General features: G+C 42.6%; 1 protein-coding gene across 6 annotated transcripts in view; it reads left to right on the forward strand.

Moving 5' to 3' along the window:
* BNC2 (basonuclin zinc finger protein 2) overlaps positions 1–25715 on the forward strand; it is a 1233205-nt gene extending 1207490 nt beyond the window's left edge. For all 6 annotated transcript variants that reach the window (XM_078675980.1, XM_078675981.1, XM_078675978.1 and 3 more), the window contains one exon: positions 22084–25715. In XM_078675980.1, coding sequence (XP_078532106.1) covers positions 22084–22726 — 643 coding nt within the window. In that variant the 3' untranslated portion in view covers positions 22727–25715. The remainder of the gene's footprint in view (positions 1–22083) is intronic.
* Positions 25716–26265: the final 550 nt, after the last annotated feature.

The following is a 26265-nucleotide window of genomic DNA, read 5'->3' on the forward strand; positions in this document are numbered from 1 at the left end:
GACAAAGACAATGGTTCATTGCCAATGCCTAGGGAATAAGGGAAAAGGCAATGCAACTGCTTCAACAACTCCGTGAAATTCAACTGCCAGTAAATGTCATACCATTGGAGGAAGATCTCGGAGAACTGAGTGAGGGTCGGTATGATTGGCTCATCTTCCAGGAGTGACATCAATAAGTAGGTGATTTATCAACAACAAGGGGCCCCAAATAAGTCAGCAGGGACCTCAGGGAACATACTTTGTAGAAGCAACAACAGTCCCAAACATACAATTAATACGGTAAGAATAAATATAGACAGAATCGATCTATATTGCGAGTGACATGTCCAGCCGGACAGTGGTCTTCAAAGTTTACTCAATGTACAAGTTATTAAAACAAGGAATACCTTCCACAGTTCAACCAGTGTGGTACACAAGCCTGTGCCCAGCACTAACAGAACGGGTAGAGAGGGTGAATATACAGAGCGAAGAAGGGCTATTAAGGCAAAAGGACGTTTCTGTCATAAATACAATTGTACAGAATTTTCAAGCATAGCACCATTACATTACATTGTAATCACGTTTAGTATATAGGTGCTAAATTGGTCGACGGCGTTTCGGCCCCCCTAGTAAATCACGGGGACCATCATCAAGACAATTCAGTGAAAGCCTTAGCAAGAATTTAGCCTCTAATTGCCTAGAAAGGGAGGAAGGGAATACATACTTTAAAACACAGAACCTTTAAGCATTAAACAGCAACAAGTGACTTTTAGTGGATTGTGAAGCACTATACTCCAATTCTGGTGAAGTTCAGAATAAGTGCAAGAACGAGGTGGCGTCGTTAAGCATGCCGGCATCAGATGTCCAGTTGCGTAAAATAACATGCATGATCAATTACGACTCAGGTGAATAATAAAGGTACCGCATGGTGGAGGGAACAGACATACTGGTTTAAGGAGTCGCTAAAACGTTAAAATTCGTTCATGATCAAAATGTGACTTATGGCATTGAATTGCGGCCAGGTTGGTGTAGAGAAGTGACTCAGCGAGAAGACACGAGCTGGCACGCTAGTTTTAAGGTTACCAGACATACATCCCATGCATGATCAGAGGTGGAACTAAAGTGCGGTCAGGTGGATCAGATCCGATCGAGCAGAAGGCACACTAGTATCAACAAACAGCAGGCAAGAATTCCCATGCATTTTAAATAGTTAGACGGATGAAGCCGAACGACCCTTCTTCGCTCTGTATATTCACCCTCTCTACCCGTTCTGTTAGTGCTGGGCACAGGCTTGTGTACCACACTGGTTGAACTGTGGAAGGTATTCCTTGTTTTAATAACTTGTACATTGAGTAAACTTTGAAGACCACTGTCCGGCTGGACATGTCACTCGCAATATAGATCGATTCTGTCTATATTTATTCTTACCGTATTGATTGTATGTTTGGGACTGTTGTTGCGTATCAATAAGTAGGTGGGCGTGTCTTCACATGCTAGCTACATTCCAGAAAGAAAATGATGGGATTGGTTAAGTTGACCACACTGGTAACCATGTATTTTGGATGCTCACGTCACCGGCTGTCTGCAGCACTCTTTTAATCAAATGCAAATAATTTGGAGTATTTGGTGGCACTGCAAGACATCACCCTGCACATGTATGTAGACGACGAGCAGATGTACTTGGGCGTAAAATGCAGCCAAGACAAAAGGTGTCAAAGTAACAGCCTACAGATTGAGACTTGGAGATATTTGCATAACTAAAGCTCAGTGAAGGTGTCAACCTCATGGTGTCCACCAAGAACTTAGTAGATGAATATTTGTTGGAGAGGGTAACTGTAGGAAATAGTGTTTTTTCATTGAGGGGGCAGAAAACCCATCTCAAGTATTAACGCCAGTCCCTCTCAAGGTGAAGCACTAAAGCCACTAAATTAACCTGTGCTTAACCCTCTGGAAGCTTGACAAAAAAGCCTTCAGGTTTATCTTAGAGGCATTTGTAAATTATTTATGGAGCACTCAAACAGCAACAAAGCAGAACAAAGTTGCAAGCTATAGACAGCAAGGGTGCCACAATTCCCAAAACCTCTTCTGAGAGGAGCAGCTGAACAGGATTTGCTGCTGTGGAGAAGAATGTAGCGGGTGCTATAGCGAAGTTAGGCCGACCTGTGATGCACCTTGGGTTTATCGTGAGCAGGTAGGTCCTGTTCTCCTGTCGATTCTCAGGCCACTTTTAGATGAAAAATATTTGAAGTTTCAAGGGCTCAGGACTGGTGAGGCACCAATTGGAGGGCGTGACTCACTTCAGGTATGGTCTAAATGCCGTTTCAAAGTTGTTGGAGCTTATTGTATCCCTGTAGCTCAGAACAGGAAGCCAGCCAACTAGCCCTTGGAGCCACTCTGGTAGTGCTGGGATCAAGCAGACAGACAGGCTTCAATCAGTAGCAGAAGGGCAGTCGTGTGAGGTACAAAGCAGGCCTAAAGTAGCAGGGCAGTCCTCTTAAATACAACACAGTCCTTCTGGGGGTCATCAGCTGGTCCAAGAGTGAACTGAAGTGTTGGTCTGAAGGTACAGTATATATACCTGGTGCCAGCTGTTGAAACCTCTAGACTTCCCCTCACATCTGGTTCTTGAAATTTCCTTCCTCTCCTGCCCAGTCTTCAAGACGTCTAGGGTGACAGTAGGCTGGTGTCAAGCTGTTTGTGAGTGTGCTGGAGGCAAGGAACAACTCTGCCTCTTCCATCCTCCCAACACCTAGACCCTCTTGGTCTTGGTCTCACTCTCTGGATGAAATACACTAGCCAACTGGCTACTATTCACAGTTGTGACCTAGGACACATGCAGCAGGCACTAAATGGCTAGGACAAGAAAATGCTGACTTTCTAAAAGTGGTATTTTCAGAATTGTGACTTAAAATACAACTCCAACATGAAAAAGGATTGTACAATTAATTTGAGACCAATTACGACATTTCTGAAAGCTCCAAATTAAACGTTAGCACCTATTAAATGTAATACGGTAAACAAGCTTTATTCTATGGGAGAGGTAGGCATTACTGTAATGAAAAACAAATGTAAGAGTGTATCACTGCCAGGACATGTAAAACTCAAAAGTTCATGTCCCAATTTTTAAATACATTACTCCCTGCCCAATGTGTGACTTATTCTATTAAAAAGGAAGGTTTAGGCTTGGCAAAAGGTTTCTTTTGCCAGCCAAATTGGCAGGTTAAAACTGCACACAGTCTGCAATGGCAGGGGTGGGACATGTTTTAAGGGGCTGCTTTAAGTGGGTGGCACAACAATTGCTGCAGGCTTACCACAGCATTTAATTGATGGTGCCTGGGTACATGTAGTACCAATTTACTAGGGTCTTATAAGTAAATTAAATGTGGCAGTTGGGTATACCATGTTGAAAGGAGAGAGTGAAAGCACTTTAGCCCTGGTTAGGAGTGATAAAGTGCACAGAATCCTAAAAGCCAACTAAAACGGAATTCGAAAAATACAAGAAGGGGGAAGACAAAATTTGGGGTGGCCCTGCATAGAGGCCCAAGTCTAATAGCAACTAATTTGCAAACGTGCTAACATGCATGCTCTCTTATAAAATGTAATGCGCTCATACTTTCATCTGTACCACCTAGTGGTGTAGCAACGGTGTTATCTGCCCTAATGCTAGAAAGAAAATGCCTCCCCTCCTTTTTTCCCCACTAGATATTGAAAGATAGCCAAGATTGTGGTGCAATGGGTTTTTTGTAGACTCGGGCACCAGAGGCACTACACGAATAATAGCTACACCACTTCTTACAGGTTGCTGAGATCTACATTCTGCCCATTTTCCTCTTCCTTCTTCCTATTTCCATTCCTCCCTCCTCTCATCTACTTCCTCTTTCATTCCTTTCTCCTCTTTATCGCCTTCACTTCTGTTACCTTTCTCATGTGCCCTTAACTTCCTTTAACACTTGTTCTTCTCCTCTTCCCTTTTTACCCCTCATTTATCTTTCTATTCCTCTCTCCCCTATGTCCCCCTCACACCCCTCCCTTCAGCTTCCTTACATTCCCTCGCCTCAACATCCCTTTAATCTGCTTCCTTGCTATGCAGTGCACCCCTTTCTCTTTCATTTCTCCATCTTGTCCTTGCTTCTCTCTCCCTCTCATCAACTTCTTCCTACTTTTACCTACTTCCTAATTTTCATCTCATGCGCCTCTCTCCCATTTTACTTACTTCGGTTTCCTTTCTTTATCATACTTATTGACTTACCATTGTTTCACTTTTTCCTTTTCTTGATACAATTCACACTTTCCTTTTTCCTCCTCTTCATTTCTGTTCTTCATTCCTGCATCTGATGTGTTCCTTTTTTCTTCTTTCCCCTTTTTTCTTGCCATAATAGCTTGTTTTGTCTGTCTCTTCTTCGGGGTTGGACTGGCCTATAGGACAATCAGGCAGTGTATGAAGGGCTGGTCTGGGAGTTTAGTGTGAGGGCTGTTTTTTTCCTTTTGTTTCAGTTCAGTTATTTTATAGTCGTCCTGACCCGTTTTTACTGCTGATTTCCCTGATATTAAAACAGATTTTACCTGCAGCAAGCATGCAGGTAATCCATGCAGTCTTCCTTACCTTTCAAAATACATATACAGTGTGTCTTAACGAGTTCAAAACTGCCCCCAATTTACCAACATGGACCACTTATTTAGATTTCTCATTCATTAATGGGAGCCACTTTAATTTTGGTGCACAAACCTATTTTCTGGCCTAGTCCGACCCTACTCTTTTCTCTCCATTTCTGTCCTCTGTTTCTTTATCCCTTCCTCTATCAAGGCCAGGAATGTATTTGCAATCATCACTTTTCATGGGCTGTGGCCTTTTGCTAGGTCTCACAGTTTCCCTAGAGACCATTCTACTCTGTTCTTCCCACACCTCAAACCAAAACTCCTGCAGGGAAGAGCAAACACAGTGTAAGGCCCCTGCTGAATCTCTCTAAAAAAAGGCCTGTTAACTAATCTGCCATCAGTGAAAGCTTCCTCACGCACCTGGGCTCCAATGCAACTGCATCAGCTACACCACTGACAGCTATGCTCCTGAAGGTAGTTGGTTTGGAACCCATGACTTTAGAAGCAAGCACTGATGCTTTACAGGTTGAATTCAGTGCAACGTGGCACTGTGAGGCCAGCGGTGGGACCGAAAGGGAGTTATCATATGAACACTCTCCTCATGGGTGTTTCTTTGCTTACTCAGTAGAAACACATTAGGATTACTTTGTTCTACTCGACTTATCGAGGCCATCAGCTCTGTTTGCATAGTTATTAAGTGTATAGAAGAAGAAAAGAGGAGTCTATGAGATCACTCTACCCAATCAGGTAAATTAACGAATGCTAGGCCATGCATATCCAGCTGGTGTATGCCAAGCAAGCTGGCACTCTGGCCTAAATCCTCAAAATTAAGAAGATCTGTTTTGATTCTTAGAAAATAGAGAAATATCTCCTTAAGTCTTTCTCAGTAGATAGAGAACAACAACAAAAATCAAAATGACTATATTAGTAATGGAGTCTCTAGTTGGCAGTGGCTTGCACCCTGTCCAAGGAGGGACCCTCACTCTAGTCAGGGTAAGGGAGTCACACAGCTAAGATAACCCCTGCTCACTCCCTTGGTATCTTGGCACAAGCAGTCAGGCTTATCTAAGAGGCAATGTGTAAAGCATGTGTACACACACACACACACACAGTACCACAGTACAAACACTACAAAAGGAGTTCACACCAGTGTAGAAAAATAGCCAATATTTATCTGAATAAAACGATATCAAAATGACAAAAATCCAACATACACAAGTCAAAATATTCCTTTTAAAATCTTAAGCAAGTTTAGTCCATAGAAATCAATGGATGCATTTGTTTTAGCACAAAGTACCTTAGACGCGTCAAAAATCAATCACGGCACCAGGCACAGGAGAGGGGAAGCACTGCAAAAGCAAAGCAATGCGTCGGTTCCTTACTACACAGGGAAAGTGATATGTAGGTTCCTTACTGCCAGGGGAGGCAATGTGTTGGTTCCTTACTGGAAGGGGAGGTGTTGCATCTGTTTCCGGACACACTGCCTCAGCTCCTCACTGCGGTGTCAATTAAGTATTGGGGTTGTGGGACGATGCATTAAAAATCCAGATTCGCTGTGGCATTGTGACAGCGATAAAGCAGGTGCTGCGTCGATCTTCCAGCTGCGAAGCTGGCGCTGCGTCGATCCTGCAGGTGCTGTGTCAGAATTGGAGTGGGTGCTACAGACGGACGTTACACAGTGCTTGTGACTCGCGCTGTGGCGCTTTTTCTAACGCTCTATAACAGTGAACTGGGGCCTGCGGTGAAACCTGTGTTCGATGCTTCGATGGGAAACCACACTTCAGGGCAGGCAGCGGCGATGCGTCGATCTTTGTAGCGGTGCTTTTAGAAAACAGGCACTGGGAGTCGATGTGTTTATTTTCTCCTTAAGATCACTAGATTCTACTTCCAAGGGCCCAGGAACTGAATTTGGACCACTTTGCAAGTCAGAACTCTCAGCAGAAGAGCCCAAAACTGGTAGGTGAAGTCTTTGATGGCCCTTAGACTTCTTAACAGGAGACAAGCACGCACACGCCCTTAGAGAACCTTGGAAGTAGGATGTAGAAAGCAAAGTCTAGTCCTTTCACGTCAGGGCAGACGCAGCATGCAGCAAGCCAGCACAACAAAGCAACAGTCAGATTGGCAGTCCGTCCTACAGCATCCAGCTCTTCTTGCTGGCAGAATATTCTCAGTCAAGAGGTGTTCTGATTAAGGGGTGCCCAAGGTCCAAATACTTATAACCCTTTCTTCCTTTGAAGTAGACACACTTAAAAGGACAGTCTTTGTTGTGCACAAGACCCTACCTTTCCCTGGCCTAGCTCCAACCACACACTAGAGGGGGTGGAGATAGATTAGTGTGAGGACAGATACAGCCCTATTCAGGTGTCCGTGACAACTCTTCCCACCACTCTAGTTCAGGAAGGCCCATCAGCATGGTGATGGCCCATCAGGATATGCAATACACACCTCCGCTCCCTTTGTGTGACTGTCTTGAGTGAATACACTAGAGCCCAACTTTCAGGCAACCCAAACGTGTATTCTACAGACAGGCAGAGGCACAGGTTGATTAAGCAAGAAAATGCACACTTTCTAAAATTGGCATTTTCAAACATGCATTTTAAAAACCATCTTCACCGAAAGATGTGTTTTTAAATTGCGAGTTCAGAGACCCCAAACTCCAAATCTCCATCTGCTCCCAAATGGGAAATTACACTTAAAAGATAATTCAAGGCAATCCCCATGTTACCCTGTGGGAGAGATAGTCCTTGCAATAGTGAAAAACGAAATCAGCAGTATTTCACTGTTAGGACGTAAAACGCACCAGTACATGTCCTACCTTTCAAATACACTGGACCCTGCCCTTGGGGCTGCCTTTGGCCTACCTTAGGGGTGACTTACATGTAGTAAAACTGAAGGTTTAACCTGGCAAGTGGGTGCCCTTGCCAGGTCGAAATGGCAGTTTAACACTGCATTCACAGATACTGCAGTGGCAGGTCTGAGACATTTTTGCAGGGCTACTCATGTGGGTGGCACAATCAGTGCTGCAGGCCCACTAGTAGCACTTGATTTACATCCCCCGGGCACACATGGCCCACTGTATTAGGGACTTACTAGTAAATCAAATATGCCAATCATGAATAAACCAATCACCAGTACCATTTAGACAGGGAGCACTTACAGTTTAACACTGGTAAAATGGCCAGAGTCCTAAAGCAAACAAGACAGGTCAGAAGAAAATAGGAGGAAGAAGACAAAACGTGTGGGGATAAGCCTGCAAATGGGCTAGGTACAACAGCTGTAATGTCTCGTTTTGTTGTAGCCATAAGTTTTAGACTGGATAATTAGCATGTTTACAATTATCATTGAAAACATGATTTTATAGTTGTCAAGCTGCCTCCATGTGGATGAAAGGGTGTCTGGTCCATACAAAGACCTTTAACAGTTTGTGTGCTCATGATGAGATCAGCTCATCATGAGCACAGTGCCATCGTGCTGCATGACGAGCCGAGCTCGTCACCAGCACCGAGCGCCTCCCCCCCGCATCGCGGGGGAATTAGCCCCGCGGCGAAGGGGTTAAAAATACTGTAACTAAGTTAGACACTAAATAGAGAATTTGATGGCATACAATATGGGATTCATTAAGCCATGTGTCACCAGTCTCTGGAAAGAAATGTGTTTTTTTTAGATTTAAGTAGTGCGACTAGAAGACCTCCAATCCAATCCGAGTTTCACCACACTGGGCCAATCACTTTTGACCTTCCCGTGCACGTGGTTCGTCAGCAGGCTATTCTGAAATGAAGACTCTTTGCTTCCTCTTGACTCTTTGCAGCCACCGCACTCACATCTTCAGCAGCATGTATATTGTCACCAAATATTTGAGGCACTTTTTTAAACCCCAAGATTTCTCAGATCTCTTTTTCTGTTCCTTGAGACCTTCACCTGACTCCTCACTTAGAAGCGCAAAAAAAAGGGGCACGTGAGATTAGGAAGTGCCCGGAGACGGGAATCAATTCCTTCTGCGCCGAGGTGGCATAATGGAAATCGACTCGCATGAATGAACTCGCGCAGCCAAGTTATGAACAGCCGAGCTAATGCACTGCCATGAGTTCATCTTTATTATTGTATTACACTCGAATCAATTGAGAAAGCAGCTTTTTCTAAAGGCAGGAATGGCCCTTAATTGAATAAAAGTCACTGTAATCGCATCAGGAGGGCCGGCGGGAGCGCTGACAGCGGAAAGGGGACCGTGCTTAGCAGAGTGCCAGGGCTCGTCCGCACATTTCTGCGCAGCGTTCGGCTGACAGGAATTGAAGACGGGTACAGCGTCTAATTAGATTACAGATTTCTACCGCTGTGAGTGAGAACAGACTACAGGAGACGTCTCTTCCGATCCCAGCATCCGCGGAGAGGGTGTTGTTCGCGAGCCGTCTTCGGCAAGGCACGTGTCCATCTGGGGATCCGCGCGTCCTCCGCGCCGGCGCTAATTTATTCGCGCCGTCCCATTCAGTGAGAGTCAAAGTTACTTCGCGGGCCTCCTCTTCGTCTCCCCCTTTGCCCCTGGCTGCTGTTTCTCGGTGGTTGGCCCCGGAAGCGCTAGCTGCAGATGTGCGAGAAACAACAGGCAGGCCGGCCCAGCTCAGCTCCGCGCCACAGCCGCTTCCTTTCATCGTAGCAAGACCTTAGGAGAAAGTGTATTTTTTTCTTGAACTCAAGCAAAGTGCCAAACTTTGTACTTCTGAATCACCTGCTTTTCTGGACTGCAGCAGTGTTTGACCCAGTATTTGTCTCACTGCTTTCAATGCAATCTCGTTTTCTGTTCCTGGTGGAGCGGGTCTTTTGCTACATATACATATTTGGTTGCCAGCATTTGTCAAGGGCGTTTATGGGGCACTTTACACCTCCACTTGTGGAAATATCAGGTGCATTTCAGAAAGAAAAAATGCAGGCACTAATCAGTGCTTAATTTGTAAAATAAGTTTCAGGGCCCAAAGTTGTGCTCGGGCACTGCAGAATTTGGGTGCTGAATATCAAGGCTGCAAAGTCTTGATTCCACCTGATGCCTCTCTAATTTATCACCCAATACTACTTAATAATATTACTTGCATGACCTGTTTCATTCTTGCTTTCTTTCTTTGTCACTTTTTCTGCCTTTCTTTCTCCCTTTTGTGTTTTTTTTCCTCTCATGCTCAGGATGAAAGTCCAATGAGGAAAAATAAGTGCTGGTTCCCAAAAATGAGTGTTGGTGGCCCCACCTGCAACCACTTTCTCGATATATGCCCTGGGAATTGTTCCCTGTGGTCTAACTCCTGCATGGACACTGGTGTATGCTGGGCTGCCAGTCTCGTGCGCTGTTGATTCTATAGCGCTTGCGAGTGAGCCCAAAGTGGGTACATCACTCTCAAATAGACATTTAGCCAGGCCGAAGTCTACAGCTCAAGACAATTCTGCAGACATGAGGCATGAGGAATAACCACTTGCTCTTTAGAAAATTCCTGAACATTTTGTTTGATGATGCTCTCAACCGAACATTTCCATAGATGTTGACTAAAATCTGACCATCACAGACGACCTGCCCATAAACAAGGTGAACAGAACACAGAAAACACAGAAAAAAAGAAGATGTCGACTACCCCATCGGTAGTTGGGAGATAACCACAAAAGACCTTGAAGAAGGCTGGACAGAGGGCACACCTTTCTTCTGGACCGGTCTTCAACCACCCAGCAATTGTGGCTCACACCGAGTCATTTTCCCTCTTCTAATCACCACTCCACTCCTAACCCAGCCGACACCCAGATGGCAAGAAAGAGAAGGGTGGATTGTGACGACACTTCCAAGTATTGCTATTGATTATATTTTAATTAAGTATTAATGAGGTTATATTTATGTGTAGTCCAACAAGCTAAAGTAACCATAAACAATATGCCAATATTTTTTCATACGCAATCAATAAAACAAATCACAGGTGCACAAATAGCAATTTTCGAGCTGTAAGAATAAGGGTTTGCCAGTGTTGAGATTGAAATATAAAGCTGCCGAATAAAATACTAAAGTGAATGGCAGCAACTCTCAGAACTTCTGTTTTCCTTGGACAGCCTAAACTCCTGTGTGTGCCGACATCGCTTTGGAATTGGGGCATGTTGGAGATTTTGGAACTTGATGGCTGAGACTGGGTTGCAGTAGACAACCATCCTATGTATACCTGGGGCATACAGAAACAGACAAATATTACATTTTTTTTATTGATAGGCATCCATTTTCGTAGTAAAAGGCATATTTTCTGAGAATTTCTTTGCCCAATAAACATCAACTGGGAGGTTCTTTTTAGTTTTTCAGTTATTTATGCCAAATATAAGTTGGCTCCTCACTCTCATTTAATTTCTTGAGAGATTAATGGAACATACGTTCAGATAGCGTATCTTATCACAGAAAGCGGTGGTACGAGCAGGCCTTCTTAGCAACCTTGCCTTACAATGGTGCTTTATGGGGAGGCTGCCAAGCTATAGTTTACGCATGCACCACCTGGGAGTCCGCATCCTTCACTATGGGCTTCCCAGCCTGAGCCAGAGAGGCACCTGCTTTTGGTTCACTTTTTGCTACACGTACACAACTGTGTTTCAGCGCACATTTTCACCAAGTAACAACTTGCCACCCTTTCCCCCAACCATGGGTTAAATCACAACGTGTAGACGTATTGTGGCAACTTTTTTTTTGTTTACTACAATAAAGAAAAGATAAGCGCTCTCCTGAAAACTCGGATGAATGCAATGAACTGAATAAAATGGCCGGAGGGCTAAACATATGTTAAGATTCCGAAAGAGGGGAATGCGCATAACCATGAGAAAATGAAATCTGACTGGACATCTTTTGTTATGTGTACGTATGTGATGTGTTGAAAGCAATATAATGGTGGTGCAAGGAGAGGTAATGATTTCAAACAATAAGTGAGGCGCTGGATGGCAGAACTGAGAGCTATAATATTTTACTACAAGTGCCATTCACCCCTGCGAGAGGTCGCTGACTGGTCGTTGTAAGGCGTGAAGGAGAGAAAGGGTTCACTTCATGAAGGGCGACAGTCAGACCACACTGTAATAAGTTGTCTACAAATGGTGCCCATTGCTTAACAGGGCATTATTTTATGTGTTGGGATCTCCCTGACAATCACCAGAAAACATCAGCTGCAGTCACTCTTTGAAGAAAGACTGTGCCCACAGAGTCCCACGACTAGAAGCCTGGCGAAAAAAAACTGCACTGGGTATAAACAAGAGCAGGGAAGCACAACCAAGCATTCACGTCAACCAAAGGATGGTACTTTAGAAATCCGTGCCTTCATCAAGGATCTCATCTGCACACGCCTGCCCAGCCCACAGGATGAAGATTCCCAGCATTGATCGACAGTCACAGCGGCTCCCCGAAGGCTTCAGGGTGTTGGATTTGATGCTTTTATTATAAAAAGAGAAAGTCCCCTCAAGAGATCATCACACATAGCTTTCCACAATCTGTAGTAGACTCAACTGCAGATCCTCCCCGTTCCCCCCCCCCCACTCAGCGCCTTGAGATCCTCATGGGTGATTTGTTGAACTCTATAAGAAATCTGATTGATTGATTGATTTTAGCCACCATACAAAATGGAATCACCTGTGTACGCCATAACATGGATGACTTTGCAACTATATAGAAGGGGGACCCCACATCAATACAGGGCAGGTAGACGGGGAAAGAACAAATCAGAGCAAAGGAAGTAACCTGCCCGCAAGATTCAACCAAAGGCCTTACATAAGGTCCAATAATATTTGGGTTAGCCTTAAACTACAACGAAGTACATTCTCAGACCATAGGATAAGGTACACAATTATATAAATATAATCTCTTTTTATTATTTTATAAAGAAATGCATTTTTAGATCATTGATATATTCAATTACATCTGATTAATTACAATTCAATAGAATAATTTACATCACATAAAAATACAAACAAAAATTCATCCTCACCATGGCCCACACATCATACCACACTTTCAAATCACACAGGCTTACACATACATACTCAACACATAGAAAACACATATGCCAGATACATTCAAGCTTCACTCCACAAGTTTGGTTTAAATAAGCGGTCAGAGAGGAACAGTTGGAATATAGTCCAAATCTTTTGCTTAATCCCCAGATGGTAAGGATGCCAACGCGCGTTTCGGTGCCAAGCCCCAGCCGGGGCTACACCGTCATCAGGGCGGAAGTGGGTGAGGGGGGGCACAGGGTAGAGGGTTAATCTCTTATCTAGAAACAGTCCTGTTGGTAGAATGTAAAAAATCCCTGGACCAGTCACTCACATTTACATGTAGGGGTCCTTTTGAAAAGACACAAGGCAAACTCCACAGTATAGATGATCCAAGGGGTAAACCTCTTTGAGTTTTTCTATTTTTTTTATATATATACATTCATTGGCAGCCGCCCAAGGAAGTTAATTGTAATACTCACGGGGGAGATAGCCGTTTTCAGGAACCTAACCGCACACCACACGGGGAAGACGTGTACTCCTATCCTGAACTCTCATCTATGGGCCACGGTTATTCTCATCCAGCCCCATCGAGGAGGAATACTCTGGAAAAACCCCGTTGAAACGCCCGAGTGCTCGTATATATATATAAAAAAAATAGAAAAACTCAGAGGTTTACCCCTTGGATCATCTATACTGCGGAGTTTGCCTTATGTCTTTTCAAAAGGACCCCTACATGTAAATGTGAGTGACTGGTCCAGGGATTTTTTACATTCTACCAACAGGACTGTTTCTAGAGAAGAGATTAACCCTCTACCCTGTGCCCCCTCACCCACTTCCGCCCTGATGAAGGTGTAGCCCTGGCTGGGGCTTGGCACTGAAACGCGCGTTGGTGTCCTTACCATCTGGGGATTAAGCAAAAGATTTGGACTATATTCCAACTGTTCCTTTCTGACCGCTTATTTAAAACAACCTTGCGGAGTGAAGCTTGAATGTATCTGGCATATGTGTTTTCTATGTGTTGAGTATGTATGTGTAAGCCTGTGTGATTTGAAAGTGTGGTATGATGTGTGGGCCATGGTGAGGATGAATTTTTGTTTGTATTTTTATGTGATGTAAATTATTCTATTGAATTGTAATTAATCAGATGTAATTGAATATATCAATGATCTAAAAATGCATTTCTTTATAAAATAATAAAAAGAGATATATTTATATAATTGTGTACATTTATCCTATGGTCTGAGAATGTACTTCGTTGTGGTTTAAGGCTAACCCAAATATTATTGGATCTTATGTAAGGCCTTTGTTTGAATCTTGCGGGCAGGTTACTTCCTTTGCTCTGACATGGATGACTTTGCATCAAAGGGCCACCGCCTAGAATATCTGCATATCATCTTGCGATTTCCAGTGCTGAAAGAAGTGGAGTGAATTATTCCTTGTCAAAACACTAGCAAGGAGTATGCCACCTTCCACGCCTCTAAATACAGCTTCATGAGTGATTGATCAGCAGCATCTTTAAGGACATATTTGAAAAGAGGATTAATCAAAGGAGCAATTTAACAAGGTCGTTCACCTTTAAAGAAAAGTCTTTCCTGCTGAAATCTGACTTAACTTTGTAGTATGTAAGTTACCATCACCCGTCGAACTGCCTGATTCATCCTCAATCTGGGAATGCGTGACCTCATAACTGACTGACCGTATTGGCACTCTTCTCACAGCCTTTCATGATCCATAGAGAATACCCTTTTGGACACAATTAGTTTACCTTGGTGGCCTTGTAAAATGACATTAAAGAGAGCCATGGAGCAGCACGATCATATAAGTTGGGGCGGCTTACACTCCATGCTGGGATGAAATACCAACCAAAAGCCAAACTATTACTCAGGATCTACTTTTCTAATTACTTGGAACCCAGAACGTTAATGCTGTCGTAGCCACCCGTCATGCAGGAATCTTGCCACATGCCCAAGACCTTGAACCTTGACTCAGTTCATCAAGTCTCTCTTACCCAGTTAATACATGCCTGGTTCCAAACACCATGCTGTTACCCGGTTTTCTGAAGCTCTCCAAAAATTCAAATGTCAAGATACTGCAGAACCATCATTCACCCAATTCTGATGGCAGCTGACTGACATTACGATACCTAATTAAAAGAAGGAATGAGGTAAGCTGAGTGCTCACTTCATGCACAGCTTCTCATAAACACTAAGCCAGCAAAACATACAGAGAAATCAGGAGCGTTGACAGACTCCCTGATGGTGCACATAACACACCACCCCCAAATTGTGCAACCAGAATATTATACGCTTGTCTGTCATCTGAAACCCTAGTTTGAGATTTCCACCGCGATTTGCAACAGTTTCAGGAACTGATTTCACTATAGTTCTCCCCTGCCGTATGAAAGTCCTACAACAGCATAAAGCTCCTGACGATACAGTCACTTGGGTAAATCATTTGATTTGTATACCTGTGCCCTAGCTGAGGTACTGAGGACAAACATTGTGCGCTTATATAGTATGCAACATGCAGCTGCTTTTGACTTTGACACTCTACTCCATATTTGGAGTCAATGATGGCCCTTGGTCTTTCAGTCTTTGCTTGCTCTTAAAGTCTGAACTTTTATGGTCAAAGCAGCATGAATCTGCTTTGTTGCTGTGTTTGAACTCTAATTTTGGTCTCCGCCTTTCGTGCTGGGCCTTTTAATCTGCACTCACACTTCTACTTGACGTTTGATAGTGAATGTGAATAACCACACTTATATGCCAAAGGCACGTTGTTAGTTTTGGAACATAAATTGCTTACAAACGTTCATGGAGGTTTAAGATCATTTATTTTCATGAAATCAAAGAGACCCCCCACTTTCTGCTTTGCTTCTGCAAAGAAAATAATTTCAAGACCTCATGCTGATTCTGATGACCAATTGTTGATAATTCTACATTGAAATTTAGTTTTATTTTGCTTCCCAATCAACATATGGGCTGCAATGTTTCTAGTTAATGTTAGGGTTCCGCTATAGCATTGCTGCCTTCCATGGCAATGGATAGACAGAATGCACTCACATAGATTACTCTGGCAGACAGCTATGCTTGGGTTGTTTTTTTGCTACTAGTCATGGTATCCCTGCTGACTGAACTAGAGGTATGACAGAAGCATTAGGGGGCAGTGGAGTCCAGTGCAAAACGATCAAAGGTGTTTTTTGTTACAACTCAATCTGCCACTGCCTGTGCAGAACAAACACTCAATACTCCTCTATGCCTTACTCCTGAATAATTGTTTACCAAGGGTGAATGCTTTCAGTTGCAAGACCCTCTCAATGACTCCTGACTCTGTCTGTGCTTACAGTTTAGTCTTGATTAAAATGTATTTCTTGCCCAAGGGGCTCCTAGGGCACTTCACCATGGCATTCTCCTTATCCCTTTCACCAATGCCTCCCCATGTTGATGTTTATCTTAACCCTTTACTCTGTTCTAGCCAGCCCCCTCATTCTTCCCGAGATCCAGATGCTACAGAGTAGGTGAACTCATCATAACCACTTTTTGCTTTCAAGCATTAACCATCACCTTATGCTATTGGCCCTGCAACTCATTGTCTCCCTCACAGACAAAACACCAACTATCCGTAGCAAGTACAATGCGTGCATCACTCAAATCGCCCATTGCATGAAGACCAACTGTCTAAAGCTGGACACGGGCAAGACTGAAATCGTGATCTTCAGGAAAAGAACATCACTACAGGACTGCACCTAGTGGCCAACAGAGCTAAGACCGACACCTACCACCACCACCACCAAGAACCTTGGGCTCATCATCAAGATCAAACTCAACATGAGCGCCCAAGTCAATGTTGCTTCTGCCTTGTGCTTCTGTACCCTGATGATGCTGAGGATGATTTTCAAATGGCTCTAAATCACCACCCAGAAAACCATCATATATGTTGGTCACAAGCAAGCTGGATTATTGGAACACCCTCTATGCCGGAATCAACAAAGGCTCACTAGAAGCCTGCAGACCATTCAAAACTCGGTGGCCAGGATCACTCTCAACCTCTCAAACCGCACTCACATCACACCACACCTGGAGGAGCTGTACTGACGCCCCATTCACAAATTAACAAAATCCAAACTCCTCACCCACACTTTAATGGCACTACGTAACACTGGCCCAGCATACCTCAATAACCGCATCAGTATTCACAAACCTTCCAGATACCTCCACTCATCCACACTCCTACTTGCACAAATCCCACACATATGGAAAACCAGATCTGTCAGTCAAGCCTTCTCCTACTTTGCTACTAAGACATGGAATGACCCTCCTCTGGACATAAGAGCCTCCTCTCCACTTCATGAATTACGCAAGAAGCTGAAGACCTGGCTTTTTGAGTAGTCCCACTAGGCCCTAGGTGTAAATAGACTCACACCTACTCAGCACCAAGACACCCTCCCAAGTGATAGTGAACAACTCTCCATAACATAACACGATCACTGCCTTCCGCTTTTGCAATCCGTCACTTCTCAATTGTTGTGACTTGCATGCTCTAAGTGTCTTGTTGCCCTTGTTTATTCAAGCTTCCCTCTGTCTTCATTCTATTCAATCTGTATTGAAATCAATGATAGGAGTAAATGCCCATGCACACTTTTTTCTATTAGTTAAATATAGATCTCAGCCTCTTTATCTTTGGGTTAATCATTAGTTCAATCAGGACTGGAGAAACAAGGAATCAATGGAAGCCCTAAAAAAATTTTTTTGATATTGTTTTCTCCCTCTTGTTAGCTTTCTATCCATCTGCCTGCAGTCATTCCTTAATAAGGCCTTACTTTTCACGAAACCCATCACCATTTCCAGAGTCAATTTAAGATTTCTAATTTCTTCCATGTATCATTATTGGTTAGTTACTTCACTTAGCCCATCCCATGTCTCACTTTCTTAAATGGTAGAGAACCCCAAGTTACCTATCTGTGCCCCTGTCACTCACCGACTCTACACAATTGAATTCAACCTTCATCGCATTTTTTTGGGAAAGAGTGCTACTAGGTCCCACATTTTCCAGTATTACAGAAACCTATGTGCCTTTCGGTAGCTTTACATGGTATCCCATCTTTATTTTTGCTCCATTTTTACTTTTCTCTTAGAATGCCTTAGTTGCGATTGAAGTAGCCAATTGAAGGACCAAGGTAATGCTGCTGCACACCAATGAGCCAGCAAGCCAAGGGGGTCCTCTTAACTTCTTTGAATTTTGGTTGTAGAGTACAGGGATGATTCAATGTACTCTTCTTACAAGAGGTTATGTAGCAATAGGGCCTGCCTGGGCAAGGTAGATCTAAACTATGTGGTCTGGTGAGCTTTAGGGTGACTAGGTAGCAGCAGGAGGCAAAGTGATTTCTCCCATTGACCTTTCAAAGGATTTAAAGTGAGCTGTAAGAAACTAATGTGGTTAATGTCCATTGATGTCTACAAAAAGAAGGGAGAAGGTGATCCAAATCGATCAAGGAGGGCGTGATTACCACTCACATGGAATGGAAGGTCCAGCCTAAGTCAGTGCCCTCAGTCAAGGTTATTCAAGAAAGTTTGACAAGGCTGTTCCTAAGAAGGGGAAAGGGAGGGGTTAAGATGTCCTAGTCAAAGAAGAAGTGGTGGTAAAAAGGTTTTTAGCCTCCCACTGGGTATCCATTATGTTGGACATGTTTGCCTCACACACCCTTGCAGGTGTCATGCTTCATCATGGGCGTTTGCTCCTCGTCGGGTAGGCGGTGCAATTCCCAACGGGCTCACCTCTAGGAGGGGCTCTTTAACGGAGATCTTTTAAGTCCAACTGCCTATTGGTGAAGTGTGGGTATGGGGCCAGAAGGTTAGTAGACAAAAAGTGCGTTTAAAATGTAGCGTAAGGTACCTGAGACTATTTTATTCGGGCGGTCCCTCATTACAGTTAAAACCGTGGATCTAGACTAGAATAGTTTGAAAAATAATGTTTCTTTATTCTAAACTAGGCTAGGGATTGAATAGGTTGGTCGACATGTTTCTCGCTATGTGCAGTGACTGCTATTCATCAGGACCTTTTGTGTGTTGTCTACCATAGGAATTACCTAAATCAAAAATGTTACTCATTAATCAACGTATGGGTAGAAGTGTTACCTCAATGGTGATTTTCCTTGTCTAAAGGTCAAGAATTATCCGCCTCATCAAAACTCGGCGGGATGTACAGCGCATAAAAATGCCTCTAACTTGGAGGCTATGTTTATCCGCGCGGTAGGCTAGTGTCCTACCCCTCTGACCGCCGAGATCCCCTTCTTAGGAACAGCCTTGTCAAACTTTCTTGAATAATAATGTCCATTGATGTAATATCTGGCCAAAAATAAGTTTTGACCATGGTCGTCCATACCTGACCACATATACACCATGTGTAAAATCACGATTTGTATGTGAGCGTTAGAACAGAGAATAGATTGCCATGAGGTACGTGGGAGCCACAATTGACACCCGTCCTTGGCTGTACAACTTACGTTGTGTGTTAAAGCTGCTGTCCATATAACTATCCCCTAAGCTTGTTAAAATGTCATTCCTGCATGGCAGGGCTGAGAAACTAAGAACGTGTTGAATATATTAGTTGTCCCTTACCACCTTTTCTCTCTGTGATTATTTAAAGTATCTACTTCGGATGAACTTTTTGTATGTTTTTTTAAGACAATGTTAAGATATTTTATTTTCATGGATTTGTATTTACTGACAAATTTGCTCAATGAGACCTAAAAGGCTAGGGGTTAACATGCCATCACTTTAATGCAAGAAGACTCAAATCTATGGTATAGTGCTAATCCTAACAATTAAGTGTATTAGTGTAGTTGAGCTAAACAATGCTTTGCATACCTGCCGTACATTTCTCTTTATCACACTCCACCTTGTTTTGGCTTTCTGTCCTGATGTGAACGCTGCCAAATGGTAGGTGTTCTGGGGGTGTTTATCCTTGCATGTAGTCCAAAACCAGTAAACCCATTTCATGAGATTGAGTTGGTGCCCACATGGGGACGGGTTAGTTTCCCTTCCTCGCAGCAAGCAAGGATGCAGGAATGATCCCTTGCCCCCACGCCCAATGACCTTCGCTAAGAAAAAAGATGCACTTTGAAAATGTAATAACAAATTGCAGCTTGCTTCTTCCAAAGAACACTAAAAGCATTTTCACAAAGAGCACATTTCTTTAAAAAGTGTTAGAGCTGACCCATCCTGGTTGTTAAATCAGCCATCTCCGCATGTGACCACATTTTTAGTCCTATAAATTCAGGCACATGTGTACTTGCCTTGCACCATGAAGACAGGCAGTGCTTCTAGAGCATACACTTTCCCAAAAATATTGGCGTTTGCACTTGATCATCACTATGAGGAACAAACCTTTTATGTATCTATTTAATTTTAAAAAATCAGTGACTCGCCTTATAGAATCCCCCCAAAAACAATATGGGAGTTTTTTTCCTAGTGACACTTGTCACTCTTTGTTTGGTGTAAGCAAAAAAACAAAAAAACGGATTGTTTCCAAACATTTTATGTTTGACATTTTGAAAACTTGAACAGGTCATTTGGAGCTGCCCATGCTGCGCTTAGGACAAAAATAGAGGGGACAGCAACATTTTATTGCTTCCTTATTTTGTGTGTTAACATGATTTTCATACACCTTGTCTTGCTAAAGCGTCTGTTACAATAACTGTTTCTCTACAACTTCGTATTTTAACTACAACCTCTTTTTAATATACATTTCGATATCCCCATAACATATTTTTATTTAATGTAGTTTTATTATATCTGCATAAAAAAAATACATATGAGTATCGGTTATAGCCAACCACCTTGACACCTTAAACCCTTTTTTGCTCCTTTAAACTTAAGTATAGGGAAATCCACCTTTGCCTCTCACAATTGTGTGCCTTTCTTTCGCCCATGTCCAACACCTATCTTTTACATAAATAAAATATACTCGCACCCTATTTAAAACGTAAAAACATTGTAGAGCTTATTTTTCTGTTTTGAATAGCTTTTTGTCTTCACCCTTTCAATTATAAAGAAATGGTATCACGTTTTTGACAAAATGCCTCCGAATATTTTCAAACTTTAATTTACTGATAAATGCACGTAATTGACGAAAATGTGTTGGTCAAGTAGAAAAGTATTTATTTGCAGGAGTTTGTTTATTTTATCATAGAATGGATTGGTCACGTTTGCATAAGAAGTTAATAGAGATTGAGGTTTCTGTAAAAATGTGTTTTTTAAATAAATTCTAACAAAACATCTTACATTATTTCATTAAATTCAACCTGGTTTTCCTGGACAAACCAACACTCTATGATTTCAGAGCAGGTATTGCCAAAGAAGGGCCATTTAGAGCTACCATATCTCTGCAGAGCATAATCATGTCTAGTTGTGTGGGAAGCTATCTGGGAGGGTCCAAATGTTCTGAATGCCACTCTCACAGAGGAATGACCAGCTAGCTGCAAGAATGGCCCTTTTGACCTACCGAATATAAGCCACTATCCGCAATAAAAGAGATTATTCTAGGCTGTGATATTTTGACCCTCTTTGCCCCCTTCAGGAACGTCTGAATATATTCAGAGTTCTGCTTTGTCACGAGAAATAACACCTATCACCTCTATTGGCGCCATGTGGTTTACACCACCACCTCCCTGTTCAGGGATGCTTCGGGAAAACCCTCCAGGCTGAAACAACCCACATTTTAGGGATGAACATGCACATTCAAAACTGTACAGCCCCACAGGGAATGAAGATGGAAAGGCAGAGAAATAAAGGAGAGAGAGTCGGGATAGACGAACATTCGCAAATGGTGCTGGAGAGAAAGCAGTAGAAGGATTGAGGGAATGTCATAGCCAAGTAGATGGGAGTAAATTGTACAGTATAAACTGAAATATGGGCCAATGCTTCTTTCCCCTACCCACTTAGGAAACGCTTCCATCCCCATTTTCAAACCTAAAGGAAGGACTTCCGCATGATAAACAATTGTGAATTTTAAGAATTTTTGACAAGACCTCTCTCACTGACATACTTTTTAAAGAACTAATCTGAAATGTCTAATGAAATACTTTTTTGCTGGGTCCATGAAATGTAAAAACCACACAGATGCTCACATTTAAACAATAAATAAACAGTTAAAAACAAAGGACGTAAAGGTGGTTCCCTTTTATCTTTACATTCTCATTTCTAGAATTTTCCACCCGCCTTTGTCCAGTTCTTACAACACAGGCATTGTGCAGTGTTTTAGATTCTAAATCCCCCCTCCTAGTGAAAACTGATAGCTTGATCAAACATTCAAAACCATAGATTTACGGAAGGGATTTGGGCTTACCATGTGTAATTAAGCAGAATTGTTCAATTAAGTATATGTATTTGCATACAATATCATTTCTAAATCTTTACTCTTAAAATGAGAATTTGCAGATAATCTGTAAACGATAATTTGTATATGAAGTTTATTTGATAATTAAGTTGTTGTTATTTATTGCTCCTCTCTTTTTGTCTCTCTTCTACACCATAGACACAGTGCCAACATCAACCTACACCGCAAGCTCTTGACCAAAGAACTGGATGATATGGGGATCGACACGTCTCAGCCTTCCTTGCGTGATGAATTCCTGATGAAGATCTATGGAGGGCAGCACCACATGGGCTTTGACTTCCGAGATGAGACCTCCTCCCCAGCAGGCACTGAAGATTCCCACATCAATGGCTTCAGCAGGGGCATGGCTGAAGACTATGTGGTCCTTGACTTGAGCACCACCTCCAGCATCCAGTCAAGTAGCAGCATCCACTCGTCAAGAGAATCGGATGCGGGGAGTGATGAGGGCATCCTCCTGGATGACACTGACGAGGCTAGTGATGGGGCAGAGTACTCTAACAAAGCTGACGCCGCAGCCATCGACGGGGGTTCTGAAACCCCCGATTCTCACATGTTCAACAGCCTATCAATGGCCAACGGTGGTATAATGTGTAACATGTGCCATAAACTCTACAGCAACAAGGGCACGCTGCGGGTGCATTACAAAACTGTCCACCTTAGGGAAATGCACAAATGCAAAGTCCTTGGGTGCAACATGATGTTTTCTTCTGTACGCAGTCGGAATCGGCACAGCCAGAACCCTAACCTCCATAAAAACATTCCATTCACTTCTGTAGAATAAGCCCAGAATGGACACAAAGTTGGCTCATGAACTGCCATATATATAAATATACATATCTATATATATGTGTGTGTGTATGAACAAATGTATATTTCTTTTTTTTTTTTTTTTTTTTACAAAAAAGACAAAACTCACCAGGTGCTTTTGTATTATTATGTTTTTACCCTAAGGGTGAATTGCCCTTGTGAACCAGAGACGGATCAACACGAACACTTATTCCCTGCTCCTCTTCCCAATTTGCTTTAGTATGATAAAAACTTTGTTGGATCGTCTGGAAAGAGACAATGTGATCTACCCAGAACTTTTGCGTGCAAACAAGAAAAAGAAGAAAGGAGGTCTGAAACCCGCCCATCTCCTTCCGTTGTCTCAATGTACTTTGAGGGACACCTCAGTGACGCATGGCAGAATCACTTGTAAATATGACGGCCCATGGCCCACAGTGTAAAAGAGCTGTATCAATTGTAGTCTTTTTTTTCCTCTTGTTTTGCTTTACAGTCACATCCAGCTATTTGGTATGCGAGAGGGCTAGTTTGCTAGCTCGCTCTGTTCATTTATGTTAGCTTTGATGCACATTTGCAAAGAAAAAAAAGACAGTCTTGTTTTTTTTTTAAACTACCTGCTAGATGTAGTAATACAGAGGTGTTGGCATGCATACAGCACCTCAAATGAAGCTTTTATTTGGTCTGATACTATCACATTCATCCAATCATGCACTTTTCCTCCTTCCCAAACTCTAGAAAGGGATGTGTATTGCTCTGTGTATCTTACAAAAGTATTTAAACCTTAACCATGCAACTACAGTAGATGCCACTGAAATACCTGGATTACCTTGGTCCCGCCCTTGAAAAAGAAAAATATAAAAGTATTCATTTTATATTACAACAAAAGCTGCCAACTTTGCACAGAATTTTCAGATACAGGTCTTAAGGTGATTTGCCAAACTGCATTGTCTACCACCAGAATGCTTAAGAAGGTTGCCACCTGTTGTTTTCCTGTTTTTTTCCAAAGCACTTGTTTTGCCTTGGGACAAGGCCCATTCCAGTGCCTCTGTCATCTACCCCCATCATGGTGTTCTTGTCATGGGTTGTCCACCATACCCGTTCCACTGTGCGCAAAATAAGAGAATTTGTCAAATCTCAACAGTGATGTCCTTTGAAAATGAGAGGTTGAAAGAATAGCCACTCCTTAGAAAAGTTTTTTAGTCAGTCCCCTGGTACTCCGGACATCTTGTCTAGCCTCCTTCTGACACTACTATGTGTCATATGCGGCCATCTTTTCTAAGGGATGCTTTTCCGCAACACTGATACCATTCTAAGGTAGAATCCGTACAAGATGACAGAGTAGGCAAAAAAATGTGGGAAATTAAAGGATTCATGTGTGTCTTCTGACATGCAATTAATTATTTACCTCTCTCGTGATTTTCAACCTGGAATGGAGTCAAGCTTAAGCAAATTCCCCTTGGAGCTGCCCAGTGTGCGCCAGGGCCTGTATTTGTGTGGAGCACTGTGCACTTTTCTAGTTCCCTCTGGATGGCGCTGTTATAGGTGGAGCTGTGTGACATAAGACGGAGGTGGTAGCACTTAAGGATATTATTGACAGGCAAGCACTGCTCAGCTGCTAATGCAGTGTATCTCTGCACATTTGGAAAAGTAGATGAAAAAAAGAAATCCCCCCAAATCACCTTTCTTTAGGTACTAGCTCGAGGCATGGTGGCTGAAACTGACAGACACGTGACGCTCTGTCCTTCACACGCCTTTATTTGTTTTTGCTTTTTGTTGTCAGTGTTTACACATGGTGCCCGCAGTGGTAACCTAGACTGGTATCCCACAATGCTCTGCATGAATGATTAAATGTTCAGCCAAAACTATGGGCAGCGGAAAGGTGTGTGTGTGTGGGGGGTTGGGGGTACCTCTACATGCTAAATTCTCTCATCTTTCTTGTGAATATCTCAGCGCACAAACAGTATCACAGGTTGCAGGGACTGTTCTTCTATCACTGGCCTGGAAAACCTGTCCTTTTGATGGGCGGAGGCCGCAAGATTCGCTTGTACTGATTTGAGTATTATGTGACTTTACAGTTACGCCTTTTTCTGTTCTTCATGTGTGCACGTGCTTTAGTTACATTTGCCAAGGGAAATAATGAATATGTATTTTTCTGCCCCCCCCCCACCATCGCTACCCGGCGTCACTCCCCGCGCCCCATCTGGGTTAATTAAACTTCGCAGTATTCCTCCTCCCCCCCCCCACCCCTTTAGAAGCTATGCATCACATGATGGTATGACAGTATTTACGTTTAGGAATGTTTCCAAGAACAATACCATGTTTTCCTGAGCTCTGTGAAAGGCAGGTCAGTGGTATTGAAGATGGGGGGTATGTGGTGGTAGTGGTGGTGGGAGGAAGGGGTCGCTAGAGCAGTGCGGAAGAGAACGCACTGTCTTTTGGACATACTTTTCCGTTCGTTTTCAGTGAGTTAAAACTGTAACATTGCAAGAAGACACCTGATGAACGGTTATGTGCATCTGCCACTAATGTTTACATTGAAAAAGCTGAGGAATTTTTAAATGATGTTTTTTCTAGACCTTTCCCCAAAGTCTTACATGCTTTTCTTTGTTAAATTGAGTTGGATGTATGCTTTGTTTTATACCATACATGTAGTACATGTATATATATATACGTTGACGCTAGAACCAGTTCAATGAATGTGTGCTCTTCTCATTCGCCCCGAGCGTGTTAGTTGTTTGTACTGCGCTGTGGTCATAATCATAAACTACCCGATTTCCAAAAAGGTACAACGTTATTTTCGACAAAAACAAATTCACTATTTAAAAAAATCAAACGAAAAGCACAGTTTTTGACGTATGCACTGTATGGTATAAATAACATGTTTATTAATAATTCATGTTTATTAATAAAAGAAAAAAACACTACTACAAATGCATTGAAAACATGTCCATGGCTTGAGGTACATAATAAATACATGCCATTCTGTGCTGAAATTCCCATTTTTTCTAGTTGAACTTGTCCTCTGTGGTGAAGATCAGTTGGTTTACTGAAAGATTTGTTTATTGCACATATTAGCAATCTGTTCTGTCAATTCATAAAATACTGTTAAATCACACGAAAAACAATGATTGACAAAACCAATAGGTCTGGCTTATTTCATGTTTTCTGTTGTAATGACTCTAATAGGCATGGCTGCACAAACAGACACCGCAAATAGTGTTATATACTTTCAGTTGGGCGTGAATGGATCAATTTCTGGGTGCTGTGGGTGGGTATATACATGACTATGGGTGGATGAGGAATCCATATATGTGGGTAGACTGGTGTGGAAGTGTAGATGGATGCTTGAAGGGAAGGATCGAGGGATTTGTGCCTGGTAGATAATTGCAAGTAGAAGATTTGATTGGCAGATGTGTGCACAGTTATGGGTAGAGTGCTGCTTGGGTAAATGGATAAATGCTTGAGGATGAGTGTGTGGCTAAATAAGACAATCCCTGCTAGGATTGCCACTTCACTTCATCTGATTAAGAGAGTTGT

Source organism: Lissotriton helveticus, chromosome 2_1, assembly GCF_964261635.1.
Source record: "Lissotriton helveticus chromosome 2_1, aLisHel1.1, whole genome shotgun sequence".
In the NCBI taxonomy this organism is placed as follows: Eukaryota; Metazoa; Chordata; class Amphibia; order Caudata; family Salamandridae; genus Lissotriton; species Lissotriton helveticus.